The 19,754-nt window shown below is 45.8% G+C and overlaps 1 protein-coding gene across 1 annotated transcript; it reads left to right on the forward strand.

The window, feature by feature from the left end:
* The first annotated feature begins 3,911 nt into the window (after window positions 1-3,911).
* Window positions 3,912-17,910, forward strand: LOC133117107 (zinc finger protein 654-like). The gene is made up of 9 exons (XM_061227235.1): window positions 3,912-4,062; window positions 6,143-6,288; window positions 7,022-7,103; window positions 8,024-8,159; window positions 10,707-10,909; window positions 11,442-11,578; window positions 12,251-12,392; window positions 13,044-17,127; window positions 17,347-17,910. Exons 1-9 carry the CDS (start codon window positions 3,937-3,939, stop codon window positions 17,355-17,357), a joined length of 5,067 nt encoding a protein of 1,688 aa, XP_061083219.1. The 5' UTR covers window positions 3,912-3,936; the 3' UTR covers window positions 17,358-17,910.
* The last annotated feature ends 1,844 nt before the right edge of the window (window positions 17,911-19,754 follow it).

Raw genomic sequence — 19,754 nt, forward strand, 5'->3', positions numbered from 1 at the left:
TGCCCCAGTTGTAGATGTGCTGTGCTTATCCAACTGACTACATTATGTGCTGTATTTTTGCCACTTTTTTTTTTTTTTTTGAAAATTTGTAAATGTAAGTACCATGAGGTCGAGTCTCTGTTTGCCTGGTAAGACTGCAGGGCTCTAGTCCACGTCAGTGTGATTTTAAGTCGGCAGTATTCAATAAACTGCTTATTTACACGATTTGTCATCTCGTTTTTCCGCTCCTGTATTTGCATTCTGCCATTTTTTTGCATTTCTGACATCGGTACTTGAATTGCGTAATGGGCGCCTGCTGCAAGAACTGCTCTTCTGCAGGAATGGGGGTTTTATTCAGACTCGTTTTATTGACGACGAGTATGCAACCTGGAGTTTTGGGGGGGACGGGGCCGTTGGGGATGAATTGAGCTCCGTTCTGTAAATCTGCGAGTTCAGGCCAGTAGAAATGTTGACGCCTTTTCTGTGTCGAACTCTCCCTAAGCAAGACGCCTAATAAAGCCTGTTCTGTTATGGGTTGGGGTAGGGGTCGGAAACCCTGGTCCTGGAGAGCTGCACGGTGTGACTGTTTTTTGTTTTCGCCTTAATACCAGCAACCGATTCCGACCCAAGAAACCAGGTGAGGCGAGTTATCTGTAATCGGCTGTTTTAATTGATCAATTAAGTGCTGAGTAACAACAAAAGCCGGCACACCCTGCAGCTCTCCAGGACCAGGGTTTCCGGCCCCTGGGTTGGGGTGTGTGTTCACGTCGAGGAGGGTCAGTTCTGGCGGAGTTTGTCCTTCAGGCTGGAAGGCTTAGACGGGGAACCTCGCTTCCTTCAATGAACCCTCACGTTTGGCAACTGCATATCTGGTATATGGACTGCATTTATACAGCGCTTTTATCCGAAGCATTTTACAATTTCATTCACGCCACACACACCAACCAAAACCAACCCGTCAGGAACAGTGGGGGGGTGTAACTGCTTCTTGTATGCGACAATAAACACAATATGACCGTATTTTCATGGCACGCATCCCCTAAAAAATGGTTGCATCTAGATATCTTGGGTCCACTCCTGGAGGGCTGGTTTTGTTCCAACCAAATTTTTTTTTCCATCCATCCATTATCTGAACCCGCTTATCCTGATCAGGGTCGCAGGGGGGCTGGAGCCTATCCCAGCATACATTGGGCGAAAGGCAGGAATACACCCTGGACAGGTCGACAGTCCATCGCAGGGCACACGCACAATACACTCATACACTCATGCCTACGGGCAATTTAGACTCTCCAATCGGCCTAACCTGCATGTCTTTGGACTGTGGGAGGAAACCCACGCAGACACGGGGAGAACATGCAAACTCCGCACAGAGAGGCCCTGGCCGACGGGGATTCGAACCCAGGACCTCCTTGCTGTGAGGCGGCAGTGCTACCCACTGCACCATCCGTGCCCCCAATTTTTTTTTTCTCTTGCCAAATTTTTTTTTTTGTTGACCACTCTGGAAATGGTGTTGGTTGAGCAGAGTAAAATCTTGACGATACACACGAGCAGTAGCTGCTACAACTGGTCCATATACAAATGTCTGATCAAGACATTATTTAGCTAATTCAATAGCTAATTCAATAATTCAGAGCAGTTAAGTTGGCACACAATCCTGAAGCGTGTCGGCCCTTGCTGCGCACCCACGGAGTAGAGCCGTGAAGGTGCCATACTTGCACCTCCGCCTGTTCTGTAAACCCCTATTTCGGCGAGGTTAATTTCCCCGCACGACGTCTGAGATCATTACTACGCCGGGGCGTCTGTCATTTCATGTACCGACTCGGATGGTATTGGAATCCTTGTTGTTTCTCCCCGATATTGCGCAGGTGGGAGTGGGGAGTCCCCAGGTGTGTGCATCCCGAGCGGCCCTGTGATTACTCTTGCGTAAATATGGCTGTTAATACAGTGGCTAATTTGAGCAGTTTGAATGATTGCGATCTCTTCATTGATTTATTTTCATTTTATATTTATTTATTTGATGACATTAAATGACAATAGGATGTTAGCAGGTATTATAATTGGTACCGTGTTTTTTTTTTTTTATGCCACACGTGCCAGTGAAGTCTTGTTGGAAGACTTCCATGATATCCAGCAGAATGTCGGAACAAGTTTGTATCGCTGTGCTTTAGGATGATAATAGTTGTAAAAACGACCGTGCTGTACCCGATAGCCGTCAAAATGTCTGTGCGATGAGACATATATACAGCTCACTGGTTTCAAAACAAGGTTTCAATTCCGACGGAATGAAATTGATCGGAGTACCACCGCGTCCAATGAAAAACGATACGTAATTTGCTCCGTAATTTTCCCTGAGGTGGCGCGTAAAAAACGCAGACATGGTCGTTTAGGATGAGATTAATATCAATGGGTACGTCTATGTTGCGTAAAATTATCTAACGTCCCCTGGAGACACTAATCCCGTCCGAATAGGGCTAATGACGACCAAATCCTCCGTTTCCAGAGACCGGCATTGCTTTGATCTGTAGCGCCACCTACAGGCAAGGTGTGTCGTAAACATATAATGGATACCCAAGTAAATGGAAAATGGGCCTGCACTTTTCAGCAAATGTCGACAATGGATCCATTAATCGCATTCACACGCTAAAGAAAAATTGCAACTTTTCTACAATATCCATGGGGCTTCTAGCTCCACCTATAGGCTACTTGTTTAGTCGCATGTAATAAATCTAAAGTAGCGGATTTTCTCAGCCGCTGTCATGGAGGACCCCTGTGTATGTTGGTTTTCGTTCCAACTGCAGTTGCATTTCCTGTTCATTTTAATTAAATAGCATTATAGTATTTTTTTTCTTTATTTGATACTTTTCATGTTTAGAGCCTTCATTTTGTCTCTATGAGCTATGCATGCCATGAAGAATAAAATATGTGCACTACGCTTATTGTGCTATATTGCAAACCATTTCATAAAAAGGCATCAAGTATTTTAACTGTCTTTAACTAAACTTTAACTAAATTAAAGACAGATAGGTATATAACTTTATTGATCCAAAGACGGAAATTGAATTGTCTCTGGTTAATCAATTCAACACTGCTCAATGGTAGATATATTTCCTCCAATTTTCACATGCATCTTCGCACTGTGCTCCAGCAATTAACAAAACAACTGACTGGCTGAACATAGTGCGCATGTGTGTGTTTCTGTATTTTTGTGCATAAAAAGGATAAATAAAAGGGTTAAAGTGATAAAGATATTCTTCAGGTTAGGTTCTGCCAGTAGAATGAGGGGGCATAGATGGGATTAAACGAAAAGCGAATTCCACATAGACATTTGGAAGTATTTATGTGTGGAATGGCTTGCCAGGTCATGTGGTAGAGGCAGAAACCATTGGGGTTTTCGAGACCAGGCTTGATATGGTGCTTCATGCTATTTTATTAGGTAGTAGGTACCCTTTAGTGGTCAGCAAATGGCAAGCTGAATGGCCTGTTATGTTATGTGTGATTCTGTGAGGGACAATGGGGCTTTTGTTTGTAATGCGAGTGCATTGACCTGGACACATCCTTCAAATACATACACGGGTCATTTTAGGAAAAGTAAGATCAAAAGAAAAGTCAACCGTCGATTTCTGCCTTTTTAACATCTGGAGATGTTTTCGGCTCGTTAAATGAATATATAACCGAGTGTCAATGGGGTTTTCTTAATCAAGGCTATTGTAATAATTAGAAACTTTGGCCAAATTACATGTCCAATCAGATCATCCAGACGGAAACATATGATGCCAGTATGAGAACTGAGATGAGAACGAAGCTTAACGCAGTCCAATCAGCGAGCACTACACACGGAAAAGCGGCGAGATTGATACGAATGCTGCCCAATCACAGTGCACACAGTGGGCTGAACAGGAAGTCTATCTTTCAGGGGCTATGTGGTCGTTGTTGTACGCGCAGGGTAAGGCGAGCAGTATGGCGGAAGAAGAGGGAGACCTGGAATCAGAAAGGTTTAAAAAACAATTAGGGAGTTTATTGAACTGCCGCACTAGCGACGAATATGGAACACAAAGCAAGGACTACTGTGCTAGATTTTGTGAGGTAAGCGAAATAATCAAAACACGACCATGACGGGCCATTCAGATCCGTCGCTGGTTAGCGCTAGCTTATTCCCCTCCCCCAGTACGAGTAGCAACGGTTAGCTTAGCATTCAAGGTAATGTTTACTTTCTTTTCTTAGTTTATCCAGTTTAACTGCGGTAGCTAGCTAATTTAGTAGCAAGCCGTATATCGCCACAACGTGTCTGTTAACTAGCTGTCCTAATGCACTCCCATATATTTCAGTTTGCTCGCAAGCCAAATGTTACGTTTGGTCTGATTGTGTTTCACTGAAAACACGATGCAGCTAGCTAACTTGCTAACGTTAACTACTGAAACGACACCCAGTTGCATTTCCTAAATGTTAGGTAAGTAAGTTACCATTTTAGCCATTCGAATTTCTCATTTGCCCTCGACATTTGTCGACTAAACGGGTTTCCTGTCTTGTTAAAGTAATATTAACATTAGCTCGCTAATAATTTATTTGGCTCCGTTTTCCAATGACAGCGTCACAAGTGAGAGACGAAATGCCGTTACAAACATCTAGGCTGCTGACGTTTGCACATACATTTTAATTTGCGTCCTGCAACTTTCAATTTTTTTTGCACAAATTAAACAGTCTTGGTAATTAGTATTTTATTTTTCCAAACAACTTCTCACGTATGCTGGAAATGGCTGTCTAGATAGTCAGTAAAGTATCAAAAGAAACAAAGTTTAAACAGAAGGCGGCTAACTTGCTGAGTATGATTGATTAACGGTTGCTTGAATGACTGACTGATTACGCGTTTGTATTAACTTATGAATCAGTTATTGGTATTACTAGCCTACTGTTATACTAGGTACCTTAAAAATGCATTCACAAGCTAACGTAGGCTTTGGCCTACACGTTATGTAGACCGATTTTCAGCGATGCGCATTTCCAAAATTATGATGAAATTGGAAGTGAGGTGTAAAATACTACGTCAGTATTGTAGCTCCTTCACGCAACTTGTCGGGTTGATCATGTTTATGAGTAAAATCCGAATTTATTGGTGTCTTAGTCCCTAGTTTATTTGATCACCATAGCGATTGTCATTGGACTGAATGACGAATAAAAAATAAATAAAAATAGTTAAATATTGTCATAGCTGCTCCCACCACCATGCTTTGCAAACTATAGTCAACACAAAACAAGTCCCTTTAAATAAGGGTAAACTACAATATTGAATTAGTCAAACGTTCCCATTAGGGATTCCATGAGTTATATATGAACACAAAGTATATTTAACATCTGTCATGGAGCTCATATTTGGCAAGAAGTATGTACGCCATTTTGGGAGTTAAGAGTACTAGTGATTTGGGACACCTGGTTATTTCTGGTCATATGACATTCTTATGTTTCCTCACATCTTGCAACTGTGCAGATTATTAATATATCAGAATATTTATTTGATCTTGTAGATAAATATGGGCAGGTCTTCCTTCTCCGAGCTGAAATATAGGCCAATTATATTGATGATATGAAGAACTGCCCCGTGAGAAAGCACCAATGTCTGTGTGTGTGTTTTAACTCATTTTCAGCGCAGTGTAACACACAAATTTAGCTTTTGTGTGGACAGTCGCTTGTAATTATTTTAGAAGGTTTTACCTTTTCAATTAAAAGTTGTACCTGCCTCTATGTTCTATAATTTGACCAGAAGTAAGTTATAGGCAAGTCACACTTTGAGGAAAATGTGATGCATTTTTTTGGATATGTTGCCAATTGATTGAGTTATTTTGCAAGCTTAGACATCAAGCAGAGTACGTTAATTTTGGGCGGACAAATCGTTGGCACATGCCCATTGTAAATCATACTCTCGCCTGGCATGCGGGTATGGAGTGAAAATGCAGGGACTGATCTCCATTCTACATTTGGTGGGACCGTGGGAAATGTCGCATTGCAAAGTGCCTTTTGCCAAAGCTAGATTGTGTGTGGTGTGTGGTGGTAGGTGGTAGGGTGGCGGCGGGGGGGGGGGGGCGGGGAGCAGATCCAAAAGCGCGTGTGAACTGTGTAACACAAAGACAGGCAGGCGGGTAACGGGCTGCTTCTCTCTCCCCCTCTGCAGCTGGTGGAGGAGCAGACGGGGCGATGGCAGGTGCCCTTACCTCAGCTCCAGGTGCTGCGGACAGCTCTCTGCTGCTTCGCCCGCGACACGGCCAGCTTCCCGTCCGACTGCGAACACGTCCGCTATGCCCTGAGCAGCCTGGCCCTGTATGTGCCCCTCTCAGCCGTGTTTATTTACTTATTTATGTACCAGGGACAGTGCACATTCATCAACATTTTCCACATTAATGTAAATGTGCCAGAGTTAGCTAATGAGCTAATTTTCATCTGTTGATGTATGCTCTTGCTACGATTGAAGTGTTTCAGTGTTTCTGTTTCATGACATATATTAGGCCACGGGGATAGGTCTGACGACTGTTGAATTATGAATTATGAATTAATTGACAATTCCTTCAGAATTGTCACTTGCTTGTACCGTGAGGTGCCTCACAAAAGCCTTGCTTGTATCAACATTGTCAGCCTCTTGTCTAATTCAGTTTGCCTTTCACTCGTAAAGTGGTTATGTGCTTTAGTTGTGTCCAGATTATTGCTCAGCTTCATAATGGCAGTGTTTGTGAAATGGATGTTTCAGGCACCCTAAAGTGAATGACGAAAACTGCAGTTTCAGAAACTTTAACCAAGGGGGCAGTACATGTGGCAACGTATGAACACGGGGGCCTATTGCTCAGCTGTGATTAATGATTAAGAGGAACATTCTGTGGACTGGGATCTAAATTCCAGCTGATTTAAAATCCAGTCAAGTTTGTCGTCTTGCCCAATAATAAATCAATTGGAGTTGAAATGCTGGGGAAAAATGTTCACAGTGGTAATGATGTATCTTTTGTTTTCCCCCCATGTGAAATGAAACCAGATGTTAACACAAAAAAAAATGTTTTTACAGGAGTTTCTTTGAGCTGCTGCTGTTTTTCGGGAAGGATGAATTCCTCGAGAGTCCTCTCAAAGAGATCCTTGAATCTTTTCAGGTGAGAAACGAGATGAGTGCCGTTCTTCAGCCGTCCTCATATTTACATTGCGTACATTACAGCCGCATCCGATTCAAGAGGCTTTATTTGTCTCTTGAATCTAATGCAGTGCAAGTGCTCATACAAGTAAGTACAGGTTGTGCAATAAGAATGTGGGTAATGCTAAATTTATATGGGTAATCGCTGGTAAATGGTTGGCATTTCTACAGCGCCTTTATCCAAAGCGCTGTACACACTCGCACACGCCACCAACGGTGATTGGCTGCCATGCAAGGCATCAACCAGGTGTCTTGCTCTTCGTGACACTTCGACACACCCAGGGCGTGATCGAACCGGCGACCCCTCCGACTGCCAGGCGACCACTCTTGCTTAGTAAATAAGTAGTATTATTTTTACATTTTAATGATGAACTTAGTTTTTATTTGTTACTCGTATGTGCGCATGGGTATCTTTTTACCTGTTTGTACATGCCAATTTCTGTGAATCACTTTGTGCTGACTGTCAGAAAAGGTGCTATACAAATCTATGGGACTTGGCTTGGCTTTGCATGGTGGTGAAATATCAATATTGCTATTAATTATAATTATAATTTGTTATGTAGTTGCCGCTATGTTATGTAGTTAATTACTAAGCAGGGCAAAATCCCCTCTGGAGCATTGTCAGGTTAAGACCCTTACTCAAGGGCCCAACCGCTGTGCAGATCTTATTGTGGCTACACCAGGACCACCAACGGTCCGGGGCCTAGTCATGTACCTTAGCCGCTAGGCTACGGGCTAGCGGCTCCTGTGTCCTGAATATTGAGAGGCTGGTGTCGTTGGATCGGTGATCTTGTGTCCGAGGCGCGTGTAAATAAATGATGGTGCCGTCGTGGCGACGCGTTCCCTGACCCACGGCCGCCCGTTTCTCCCCCCCCCCTGCAGGAATGTCAAACCCGGCTGCTGAGGCACAAGAACGTGTACCTGCTGCTGCTGAGGCAGGTGGTCAAAGACGGCGGCCCCTGGGAGCACCCGGTCCTGCAGGCCATCCTGGGACAGACGGCACCGCCGCGGGAAGAAGGTACGCCATCGCTGATCGCTACGCGCCGGAGACGGTACCGCTGATCGTTACGCGCCGGAGACGATATCGCTGATCGTTACGCGCCGGAGACGATATCGCTGATCGTTACGCGCCGGAGACGGTACCGCTGATCCTTACGCACCGGAGACGATATCGCTGATTCTTACGAACCGGAGACGATATCGCTGATTCTTACGAACCGGAGACGATATCGCTGATGGTTACACACGGGAGACGATATCGCTGATCCTTGCGCACCGGAGACGATATCGCTGATCCTTACGCACCGGAGACGATATCGCTGATCCTTACGCACCGGAGATGATATCGCATCGCTTTGTTTATCGGAGGGGACCTCCCACGGCGATTTGCATTTGTTCCCCATGCTGGATGTGACCTGCATTCGCACTGTATTTGCTTATTAGGCCTAGTTGCAGTAAATCGGTGATTCTATGGAGAGATCGCAATTATTATTGTGTCATAGTTATTTTGAAATCTGGCAGGCTGCACAGTGCCCTGTTTGCCTGTGAGCCTACAGTGCCACTAGTGTCAATAGTTTTCATGCATTTTATCTGTTGATACTCAGATTTAATATGGCGTCATATGCCCGGTGTAGCCACAATAAGATCCGTGCAGCTGTTGGGCCCTTGAGCAAAGCCCTTAACCCCACATTGCTCCAGGGGGGAATTGTCCCCTACTTACTCTAATCAACTAAGTCGCTTTGGATAAAAGCGTCAGCTAAATAGCAAGTAATGTAAAATGATCCAAGTTGATTGCTTTAAGTTATGTGTTATTTAGGGTCTTTGTGTACTCTTGCAAAGATTCAGTAAAATGGAACAAATTTTATCGTTTTTTTTCTGATCCCAAACACACCTGCAAGCCATTTTCCTTAAATAAAACGGATTGCAACAGTTCTCAAAACCAGATTCAGTATTCAGTGCAATCAAACTGGATTAATGTTGAGCTCCACTGGAAGTAAAACAGACCTCCCTTTTCAAACTAAAAGGCCATAAACTGCCCTTGTATTGAATGATTCATATTCACTGATGTTTATGTAGAGTAGTATTATTTTGACTATGTTCTTGGGCTGTGTTTATAGTTTGAGAAGTTTTATAGTTGATAGTAAATTAATGTTTATGAGTTGATGGGTTCTGTCCGTTTTGTTATGAGAGATCGTGGCCTTTTTGTGTTTTTTGTGCCTTTTTGAGGCTTGAGTATATTTGGGTAGGTTTGCCTCTGAGGGCGACTGATGAAATTCTCCATGACGTATTTAAAAGATGTATTTTTGCAATCGATATTGATGTTGCCTGACCAAAGTGATCAGATCACCCGGCTTGCTGTGTACATTACGTTGGTCATGCTTCACCATTAATGATTCATAAAATAAAGTCATGGGTCAGAATCTACATGACTGGAACCTAAAATTGTAATCCTCAGAAACAATAATTGGGTTCGTATTCATATTCCTTGCATGGTTAGTTTCAGTTAAAGTTTCATTGTTACTGGATTCGGTTTTATATCGGTGGTTTGGTATACAAGTAGTAGTAAATGCTTAGTGTACTTGAATAACAGTGTATTTCTATTACAGTTTACAGGGTTTTTGTTTGTAGAGAATGTATGAGCAAGAGAACCGACTTGGTTTGTTGGGGGTGGGTGGGGTTGATGTTGGTCATTGGGGGACTGGTGAAGGGTGGGTGTCCTGTGGGGTGGGATGCGTGTTTATTGCTTCCATTAATCAAGAAAATGAATGAAATCACTTCACCAAAATCCAGAGATATGGCGCCCCCAGGGATCAGGATTTGAACCGAGAATGACAGTTCTTCATGTTGAGCTCCTGTGCTTGCTGGTGTTTTCCCTACAGTGGAGCGGTATTTGAGCTCGTTGGTGTTTTCCCCCCCGCAGTGGAGCGGTATTTGAGCTCGGAGGTTCCGGTCTTTTTCGAGCTGAGGGTGCATTACCTGCTGTTCAGCTCCTGTGCTATTTGGTGTTTTCCCCTCAGTGGAGCGGTATTTGAGCTCATTGGTGTTTTCCCCCTCAGTGGAGCGGTATTTGAGCTCGTTGGTGTTTCCCCCCCGCAGTGGAGCGGTATTTGAGCTCGTTGGTGTTTCCCCCCTCAGTGGAGCGGTATTTGAGCTTGTTGGTGTTTTCCCCCCCGCAGTGGAGCGGTATTTGAGCTCGGAGGTTCCGGTCTTTTTCGAGCTGAGGGTGCATTACCTGCTGTTCAGCTCCTGTGCTATTCGGTGTTTTCCCCACAGTGGAGCGGTATTTGAGCTCGTTGGTGTTTTCCCCCCCGCAGTGGAGCGGTATTTGAGCTCGGAGGTTCCGGTCTTTTTCGAGCTGAGGGTGCGTTACCTGCTGTTCAGCTCCTGTGCTATTTGGTGTTTTCCCCACAGTGGAGCGGTATTTGAGCTTGCTGGTGTTTTCCCCCTCAGTGGAGCGGTATTTGAGCTCATTGGTGTTTTCCCCACAGTGGAGCGGTATTTGAGCTTGCTGGTGTTTTCCCCCTCAGTGGAGCGGTATTTGAGCTCATTGGTGTTTTCCCCACAGTGGAGCGGTATTTGAGCTCGGAGGTTCCGGTCTTTTTCGAGCTGAGGGTGCGTTACCTGCTGGCCTGCGAGCGCATCCAGGAGGCCGTGGCTCTGGCCAAGGGCTGCATGGAGCATCCGGACACGGGGAGGCGCCTCTACTTCCACCAGGCCTATCTGACCTGCCTGCTTAAGGCATCGCTCTACGATCACCTGCAGAAGGAGGTAAGACTAAAGGGCTCGCCTGTTAAGGAAAAGGCTTTGACTTTGTCGTTGTAAGCTTTGCACTGTAGACCCTAGCAACTGAAATTGACGTCTCCCCCCCCCCCTTCCCCCTGCCTCTGGTACCTCAGTCATGTAGATTTATGGGGGAGACTGATTCAGTCTAAAAATTACATTTGACGTTGAACATTTCATTTGTTTACTATTTTTATTGAACAAAAATATATTCTGCTACCTTATGCAAGTTTATTTTTGACTTCAAAATGATATCTCAACCATGTTTGGAGTCGGTATACTTCTGAAGATATAGAAAACTTATGTAAGGCTACAGGCTTCCAGTAATGTAACTGGTCAAAAAATCCTTAGTCCTTAAAGGGCTACAATCAATATATCTGAATTAGATTGGCCTCCTGATATGTACAAAAATGACCTTGCAGACCGTAAAAATTCCTTCATTTTGATCGTAAAATGGGTTTTCGCTTAGTACGCACACACGCAAAACCTGCCTAATTGGCTGCATCTGCTCTCATCCCAGATAGCCGAGATCGATGGGAAGGACGCCGTGGAGATCATATGCAACAGCGAGAACGAGGAGCGGGACGACTTGCTCTTAGCTCTGAGCCGGGCCTTCCTCACGCAGCAGCTGCAGAACGGAGACATGTACTACATTTGGTGAGAAGCTTTCCGTCTCGAACGAAATCCTAACTTCCTCGGCATTTCACGCCGACAGGGAACGGAGTGGCAGCGGGGGGAGCTTCGGGAAGGTGTCCTTGACCCAGAACGTCTCCACGTCTTGGGAGAATAAATAAAAAAAATGATACACAGTGCAAATTAATCAGTTTCCACATCAATGTAAGTTAGCGAATTAGCTAATTTTCATCTGTTGCCCCCAGCCTGCATGTCTTTGGATAAGCTACACTTTGGATGATTTTATTAACTTAATTTCTGATGTGGTTATCCTCTAAACTGTATGGTCTGTAACTAAGCATTTAGCAAAGGTCTGTTGTGTAATATACCCAGGCAATGCTCAGTGAGTCCTTTCTGTCTTGAAAATGCACTTTCAGTGTGTCGTGTGAGTGTGCACACTAAATTCAGTCAATTTATGGCAATAGTTTATGAAAGGAAAAATGTGAAAATTCCAAGCACTGGATAGGTAATGTGAAGTAGAAATAACCCAGTTATTTGCCAGATTATGTTGAACTTCATCAGTAGCACGGTGCTGTCCAATACATTATGTGGAGCCTTTAATTTTATTCATCGTTGGGTAACATTAAAGTAATCTAAAGCGGTTTGTGGTGTTCCCGGACAGGAAATGGTCTTGACGGTACTTGGTGTCTTCCACAGGGACCTCATTTTTATATGGAGCAAAATTCACCTCAGGGCAAACCCCTCCAAGCAAGACTTCCTGGAGGAATGCCATCAGCTGATGCTGTCTGCGACGAATGTAAAGTCCATCTTCCCCTTCATCAAGGTCATCCGAGCTGAAGTACGTTCCGCTTCCTTTCGGCTGATTTTGTTGATCGATTATCTTAGCAGGACCGTGGTTGTCTTGTCCAGTACCGTGCTTGTCCAGACTTATTTGCACGCAAAAGAATGAAAGGCTTTGTGCGATTATGGGACAGTGACAAATAAGGGATTCTAGTTTTCTAAAATTGTATTTTCAGCAAATGTCATTTATATTTTTTTATTTAGAAATGTATGATGAAAACAGTCAACTGTCATATGGGATAATGGATGAATATTCAAGATATAATTATAATAACCAGTACATATTCAAGGTGAGACAAGAAATCTGTTATCTCGCCTGGCTAAAATCTTCACCTGGCAGGACAGTCTTTATGAATAATGACCATCTGATTAGTCTTACAACAATAGAGCTCAATAAAATAGAATAACTATAGGTCATCAAATGGACACGTTATGCGTCATGAATCTTTGTTACTTCCACAGTTTAAAAAGCAAAAGCCGATGACATACGATTTGGGTTTTTGACTAATTTGCATCCTGATTTAGTTTGTTTCATTCAGTAAAATGTCCTTCCCCTTAACCCTATGTCGCTGAAATGTCTTGCAGATGTATGTTGTACATGTACATTGTATTGACCTGGTCTGTTTTTTTTTGTTGGTTTTTTTTTCAGTTGGGGAATGAAGGCTTGCAGTTCTGCGTGGAGTTGTGCGGCCGTGCCCTTCAGATGGACCTGCACCAGGACCCAGTTAGCAAGTTGCTGATCTACAAGACCCTTGCCTTCCTGCTGCCCAATGACCTGGAAGTTTGTCGAGCCTGTGCTCTTCTGGTTTTCTTTCTGGAACGAACCGTGGAGTCCTACAAGACGATGTACCTCCTCTACACCCACCCCGATCAGGAGTACCATGCGGACCACAGCTTGATCAAGAACCACATCCGCTTTGAGATTCTTCAAATCCTCAAGAAGGGACTGTTTTTCGACCCAGAATTTTGGAATCTAATCACTCTGAGGACTAACTGCCTGAAACTTATGAGTGAGAAAGTAATGCAAAGCGCCCTAAAGGAAATCACGGAGGAGGACAAATGGATACCAAATGACTGTGTGAAAGAGCCGTCCAAAATCATCTTAGACACCCCGGTGTACCGCACAGACCGAGTGAGGAGTCGGCCTGAGAAAAGGTTCAATAAGCCTGTAATGAAACGCATTGTGGTACCTCCTGATGTGGTCGAGGTGTCGCTCGTTAAGAAAAGGGGCCGGAAGCCAGGGTCACGGGTTATCAAAGTGACCGACGACTCTCAGTTGAGACGGTCCTTCAGGCAGCTGGACATGGCTCAGGAAAACTCCAGCAGACAAATCCACCAAAAACACGACAACAGGCAGCAGAGACTACTGGCCCGACAGGGGGAGAAGAAAACCCTGAAACGTCGTGGCAGGAAGCCCCGTTGGCTCTTGCAAGAGGTGGCCAAGCAGGCGGAGAACGGACCGGGACAGCCTGGGTGGACAAGACAACTTCCTACAAATGCGGAGGTGGAAATGAAGCTGCGTGACCGCAGCCCGGTGCAAACGGTCAACGACTCTGAGAAAGCGCAAGAAGTCTCCGTGGAGCAAACTAGCTGTGACATCGAGCTTACCCCTCCGTCCCCGGTGGAAGAGACTGCAGATGATGAAACGGTCCTTCTTCAAGAAGAGGGAATGCCCCTACTGGCTGCAGCCCTCCCTGACGACCCACTGCTGAGTCCTGTCCCGTTGACGATGCTGGAAGTCAGCATCCCTGACAATGAAGTGATGGACATGTCCGCACTGGAGGTGGAAATGCAACCACCGGCAGATGTTGCTGCTTTTCAGGAGCCCAGTCTTGAGGACCAAGTCAGCGTGGAAGTAGTGTCCACAGTGGGACCCTTCACTGAATGTGGTGACCGAGAAGAGGACTCTGTCGACAACCCGTCAGGTGACTCGTGGTGTGCGCCGCCACCGGTGGCAAGGAGTGAAGTTTTCCCGGAATCTGCCGTCGAGGTTGACAATGTTGTCATACAACAGTTGCATAATTATTCAAGAAATCCAGAGGAAGAAAATGTCCACGTTCCTGATGCAGTGCCAGAAGAGTTGCCCACAGCGCCACAAGGGCATCCTTCAGAAAGCACTGAGCCTGAGCAGATGCTTTCAGGACAAGTCTGCGAGCTTCTGCCAGTCGAAGTATCCCCCCTCTTACAGACTCCAGCTGGAGCGGCTTCAAGCAGTGAGGCTGATGAAGCGTCAGACAGCATGCCTGCGGCTGTTGAGGCTGTTGAGGAGGTATCTGAAGCGGTTTGGCATCAAGAAGTTATTCAAGCCGAACCGAGCTGTGCGGTTGTGGAGACCTCAGTTTCGGACAACGTGATCAGTGTTCCGGATGATGAGACCACCATTCCCAATGCCCCTTGCAGTGCTCCCCAACACACAATCAGTGCTCTTGACGAAGCTGTCATTGCTTGTACAGGAACTGACACCATTGAAAACTTGGTTAATGCATTTAGTTCTGATGACATCACTGCTGACCCCAGCAATGAAACTGTCCCTACAGTTGTAATAGACCCCAGCACTGAAACTGTCCCCGACAACAGAACTGTCCCCAAAGGTGTACCTGACCCCAGTGTTGAAACTTTCCCCAATGACAAAACTGTCCCCAAAGGTGTAACTGTCCCCAGCACTGAAACTGTCCCCGACAACAAAACTGTCCCCAAAGGTGTACCTGACCCCAGTGTTGAAACTTTCCCCAATGACAAAACTGTCCCCAAAGGTGTAACTCTCCCTAGTGACGAAACTGTCCCCAAAGGTGTAACTCTCCCTACCGACGAAACTGTCCCCAACAATAAAACTGTCCCCAAAGGTGTAACTCTCCCTCGCGATGAAACTGTCCTCAAAAGTCTAACTGTTCCCAGTGATGACACCGTCCCCAGTGGTGTAACTGAAACCATCGCCAATGATGATACTGTCCCCAGCAATTCCGTTAACAATGTCATCAATGAAACAGTGTCACGGACTGACGCTGCTCCTGATTCTGGGCTGGACTCAGGGCTCCCCATGGAATTGTCGCAAACTGAAATCATAGAGCCAGAAAAGGTTTCCTCAGAACCGAAACCAGAACCTGTATCTGGACTCGTGCTCGATTCCCTGCAGAGCAAGGTTCTCGAATATCGTTGCCAGCTCTGCAACAAGGAATTCAAAGGCGGAAACATAAGGCGGCACGGCATTGCTCACCTTCAGAGGGACAAGCTTAAGTGTATGTTTTGCGGGAAACTGTTTAACCGTCCCGTCTCTGCGAAGAAACATTTAGGGGCGCATATTCTGAAGTTGAGTTTGGACGCGGACACGAGTAGCGGCTTGGCTCCTGAAAACGGCACTCCCGTGACCCTGGAATGTGTGAGACGGTCTTTATCGAGAAGTGCCAAGCACAAAGTGAGGCCGAAGAAGAGAGCTCAAAAAACCGTTCCTTCAAAAAAAAGGAAATGCACCCCGAAGTTGAAAGTCTTGCAGAAACTGGAGGAGGTAAGGGAGTCCAATTCTGTCAAGGACAAAAAACCTGTACAGAAAACCAATGGATCCATTGTGGAAGGAGAGCTTAAGTGTGAGAAAGAGGAGTACTCATGTCCTGCAGATGGTTGCACAAAGAAGTTTGTCAGGAGAGGGATGTCCATGATCAAACATGCACTAGCGTCCCATCCCGGCGACATAAAAGTCCAGGAGTTTGCCTTCAACTGGAGAAAGGGAAAGTGTGAGTTTTGCCAAAGAATCTTTTGGAGTTTTCTTCATTATCAAGACCATAGAAAAAGGCACGACCATCCCCTGAGATACAGCTGCCTCCACGTTGACTGCGACGACAGGTTCAAAACCAAGTCGGAACTAAGGGCTCACTTGAAGAGCCACCGACCACTTAAAGCCCGGTGCTCCTTCGCCGGCTGTTCTCAAACCTTCTGTCGGCTGTCCCAGCTGCAAGACCACGAATGGCGGCATTACCCGGCTCCCGACGCGGAGGACGACTCGTTGCGGGCGATGCAGATGCGCCGAAAGGTCGGCAGGGCAGCCGGCGGGAAACGGGCAGCCGGCGGGAAACGAAAAGCCGCCCCGGATGACTCCGTGAAAGTACAGGACACGTCCGCGAAGCCGCAGGCCGCAGTTGTGCTGAGTAGCGGCAGTAGCGGCGGCAAAGCGGTGACCGACGCGGTAGAAGTTGAAGCCGGAGACGAGGTTGCGTGCGAAACGGGCGCGGTTCACAGGCCTGTGGGACCTGAAGGTATCGGACCTCCGCAGGGCAGGGGCTCGGACGCGCGGATCGTGAACGGGCACAGGGAGAACGTGACCGTCTCGCACGCCCAGGCGGACGCCGTCCCCGCGCCCCGGGAGAGCGACAAGGAGGCCGCCGCGGCGGAAATCGACAACGTCGACGGAAAGGCCGAGGAAAGCGCGGCGAGTCCCTCGCAGAAGGGCGTCAAAAGACCGGAGGTGGAGTCGTCCGGCTACGGGGCGACCTCGGGGCGGCCCTTCGTTCGGCCGCCGCCCTCGGCGTACCTGGACGAGTGCTACATCAGCATGCCAAAGCGCAGGAAGTCGTCGCCGGACGACCCCCGCTCCTCCAAGGAGCCGAGCGGCTCCAGCGTGGAGGCCCCGAGGCGACGCTGCTCCAAGTGCTTCTCCTCGTTCGGATGCGAGGAGGCCCTGCAGAGCCACCTCTCCCTCAACAAGTGCACGTCTCTCTTTGGCTTCGACTCGGACGAAGAAAGTAAGTCGGGCCCGACGTGAATCGCCGTCACCCTTTTGCAATGTTTGTGCGTAGGTTGAGGATTTGTGGCGCTGGCTCCGCGGTGATTTCGATAGCTTGCGTTTGTTATAATCCATTGTTACAACCGTATTACTATCAAAGTGTTTGTGAGTGTGAAAAAAAAAAAATGATGTATGGAGCGTATCTGATGTATCTTTTCTTTACCCCTATAATTTACAGGTGCCTGGTAAAAACAAAAGAAAAAAGATGGAGCCAAGCCTCCAGGAGAGGACAGGGTGCAAGTGGCCGGCCTTCCCCTAAGGGGTTAAACCAACTTCCATATGGCCCTGATGGATAGGCCTTTCTCTCGCAGCCCCTCGGCCAGCAGAGCAAGCAAATGTGCGGACTTGAGTTCCTACTACGGCTCAGCCGTGGCAATAGAGGGACTGAAACGCAACAACCATACCCGCATCACCAGAGAGCCACTTTGGGGCCTCCCACTGAGCTCTTAAGCAATGGAACTCGCGCCATGGGGAACTCTTTGTGTGTGGAGTCATTCTCTGGTAAAAACACTATGGCAATTTGGCAATTTTAATTTGCCCTACAGTCAGGACACATTCCCAGTTTTAAGAAGTGCCTGGACCATAATGTTCAACTTCCTGCAATATTTATTGTGAGTGGTTCAGGAGCTTGGCCGTATGGACAAATTTTTTTTTCTTTGTCTTACTACTTTAGAGGCCGAGAGGACTCGGCCTGTTGTATAAAGACGGCCTTTGGAGATTCAATAAAGACTTCATCTTACGACACCATTGAGCCCAGAGTTTGTTCCGCGGTTGCGGGGTCTACCCGTCGCAGTGCTGGCCCGCCGCTGATTGGTCGAGCTGCCGGTTGCATTCCTTCGCCTCAAGCGATTCCGCCGTTTGTCTCCAGCTGGTGATTTTCCATTGTGTAACGTGACTGTCGTCTCACCGAGGTCAACGAAAGGGAAGCCGGTTTGTCTGATTCACTGTATCGCACTGTGCCTGTTGGGGGGGGGGGGGTGGGGGGGCAGCGCTGCGTTGCCATGGAAACGAAGTTCCCAGTGCTCTCCAGGTCCCTGTGACAAGAGATTGTTTAAACCGAGCGGGTTTAAAGTAGTGGATGGTTGGGCAGAAATTTAGTTTAACCCCCGTGTTTATGGACGATATTCCACACCACTCAGGTATGGGCTTAACCAGTTAACGACGTGAAGTTTAAAACCAATAAGTCAAATTGGGGGGTGTAAACGTTTTTATCAGAGCTCTATTAAATGCTGTGGAGTTTTTTTTTTGTTTTGTTTTTTTTTTCTTCAAAAGTACATTTTGTAAAAAAAAATATTAAAAAAGTTAAAAAATAATCATGTCCCAAAGTTGGCGCATAATGCATAATAACTGTTCAGTGCATGGACAGTGCATTCTTATTTATTCACATTGTTTTTATCTTAGTTCTGTATATGTATAGAGTTTGGATGGTTTATGGTTCAATAGAAAAAAAGCAGGTTTATATAACAAATTGGTTTCAAATAAAACACTAATTTGAAAAAGAGGACTCCAAAATGAATTCTGTCTGGTTCTCTTGCCATAAATGCTTTTCCAGGTAGCACACCAAATTGAAAAACTTAGTGCTGTGAAAAAGTATTAGCCGCCTTCCTGATTTCCTCTATTATTGCATATTTGTCACGCTGAATGATTTCAGATCTTAAGACAAAATGTGCTATTAGACGAAGAGAACCTGAGTGAACACAAAGCTGAATGATAATTACATACTGTTCTTTATTCAATCTGAAGAGTTCCCCTGATCTTCCACAGCGATTTGAAAGACTGATGTGAAATCCTATTTGGTTGCAGCAGTTTAAATGCCCCAGTGAAACTACATTTTCTCTGGGGAATTTGATAACATTTTTCCTTAAAGAAATAGTTTTTTTTTTAAATGTCTTCTGTGTTTACTCAGCTTCCTTTTGTCTAACATTACATTTTGTCTAAAGATCTGAAAAATTCAGTGTGACAAATATACAGTAATAGAGGAAATCAGTAAGGGGGCAAATACCACACAATCTGCCACTGCTGCTGTAAAAGGGGGTGGGGTTTGGAAAGAATGTGAAAAGCCACAGTGCATAACTATCCCATCCTTGTGTGTTTTGCTAAAAGTACACACGGAGGGGGGAGGGGGGAGGGGGGGGGGAATTCATCCAAAAATGTGTCTTCAGTGATTCAGACATAACCGAAAGGAGATCAGTCAACGAATCTGGCTTCAAATTTTGGCGGTTGACCGTTTTTATTTTCCTGTAGAACGTCGTCCCATGTGTCTCTCGGCCCTGTATCATAGCCTAGTCACCGACTGTCATCGCAATAGGCTAGAAATAGATTACCCATTCAGCCTGACCATCAACCGCCTTTCTTTTGGTTATACATTTTGTGCTTCCTTGCTGAAACGTGATCGAGCACACACGGGGACACTTGATTAAATTCTTCGTTTAAACCGTGGGCATTGTGTTAATCTCGGTCTTCAGTTGGTTTATGAAATGGGTCACGCGTGCCGATGTGGATTTCTGTCACTGTACATAGAATTCTGTATTTATTTTTCTTACATAATCCATACAAAGATAATCATCTACTGTATTTTTAGAGCAA

Source organism: Conger conger, chromosome 17, assembly GCF_963514075.1.
Source record: "Conger conger chromosome 17, fConCon1.1, whole genome shotgun sequence".
In the NCBI taxonomy this organism is placed as follows: domain Eukaryota; kingdom Metazoa; phylum Chordata; class Actinopteri; order Anguilliformes; family Congridae; genus Conger; species Conger conger.

What these genes read in the sequence shown, in the direction of transcription:
- LOC133117107 (XM_061227235.1), top strand. Translation starts at nt 3,937, where the DNA reads ATGGCGGAAGAAGAGGGAGACCTGGAATCAGAAAGGTTTAAAAAACAA. An exon ending in AGATCCTTGAATCTTTTCAG is followed by an intron (nt 7,104 to 8,023) that starts GTGAGAAACGAG and finishes CCCCCCCTGCAG; the next exon opens with GAATGTCAAACCCGGCTGCT. An exon ending in GGCACCGCCGCGGGAAGAAG is followed by an intron (nt 8,160 to 10,706) that starts GTACGCCATCGC and finishes TTTTCCCCACAG; the next exon opens with TGGAGCGGTATTTGAGCTCG.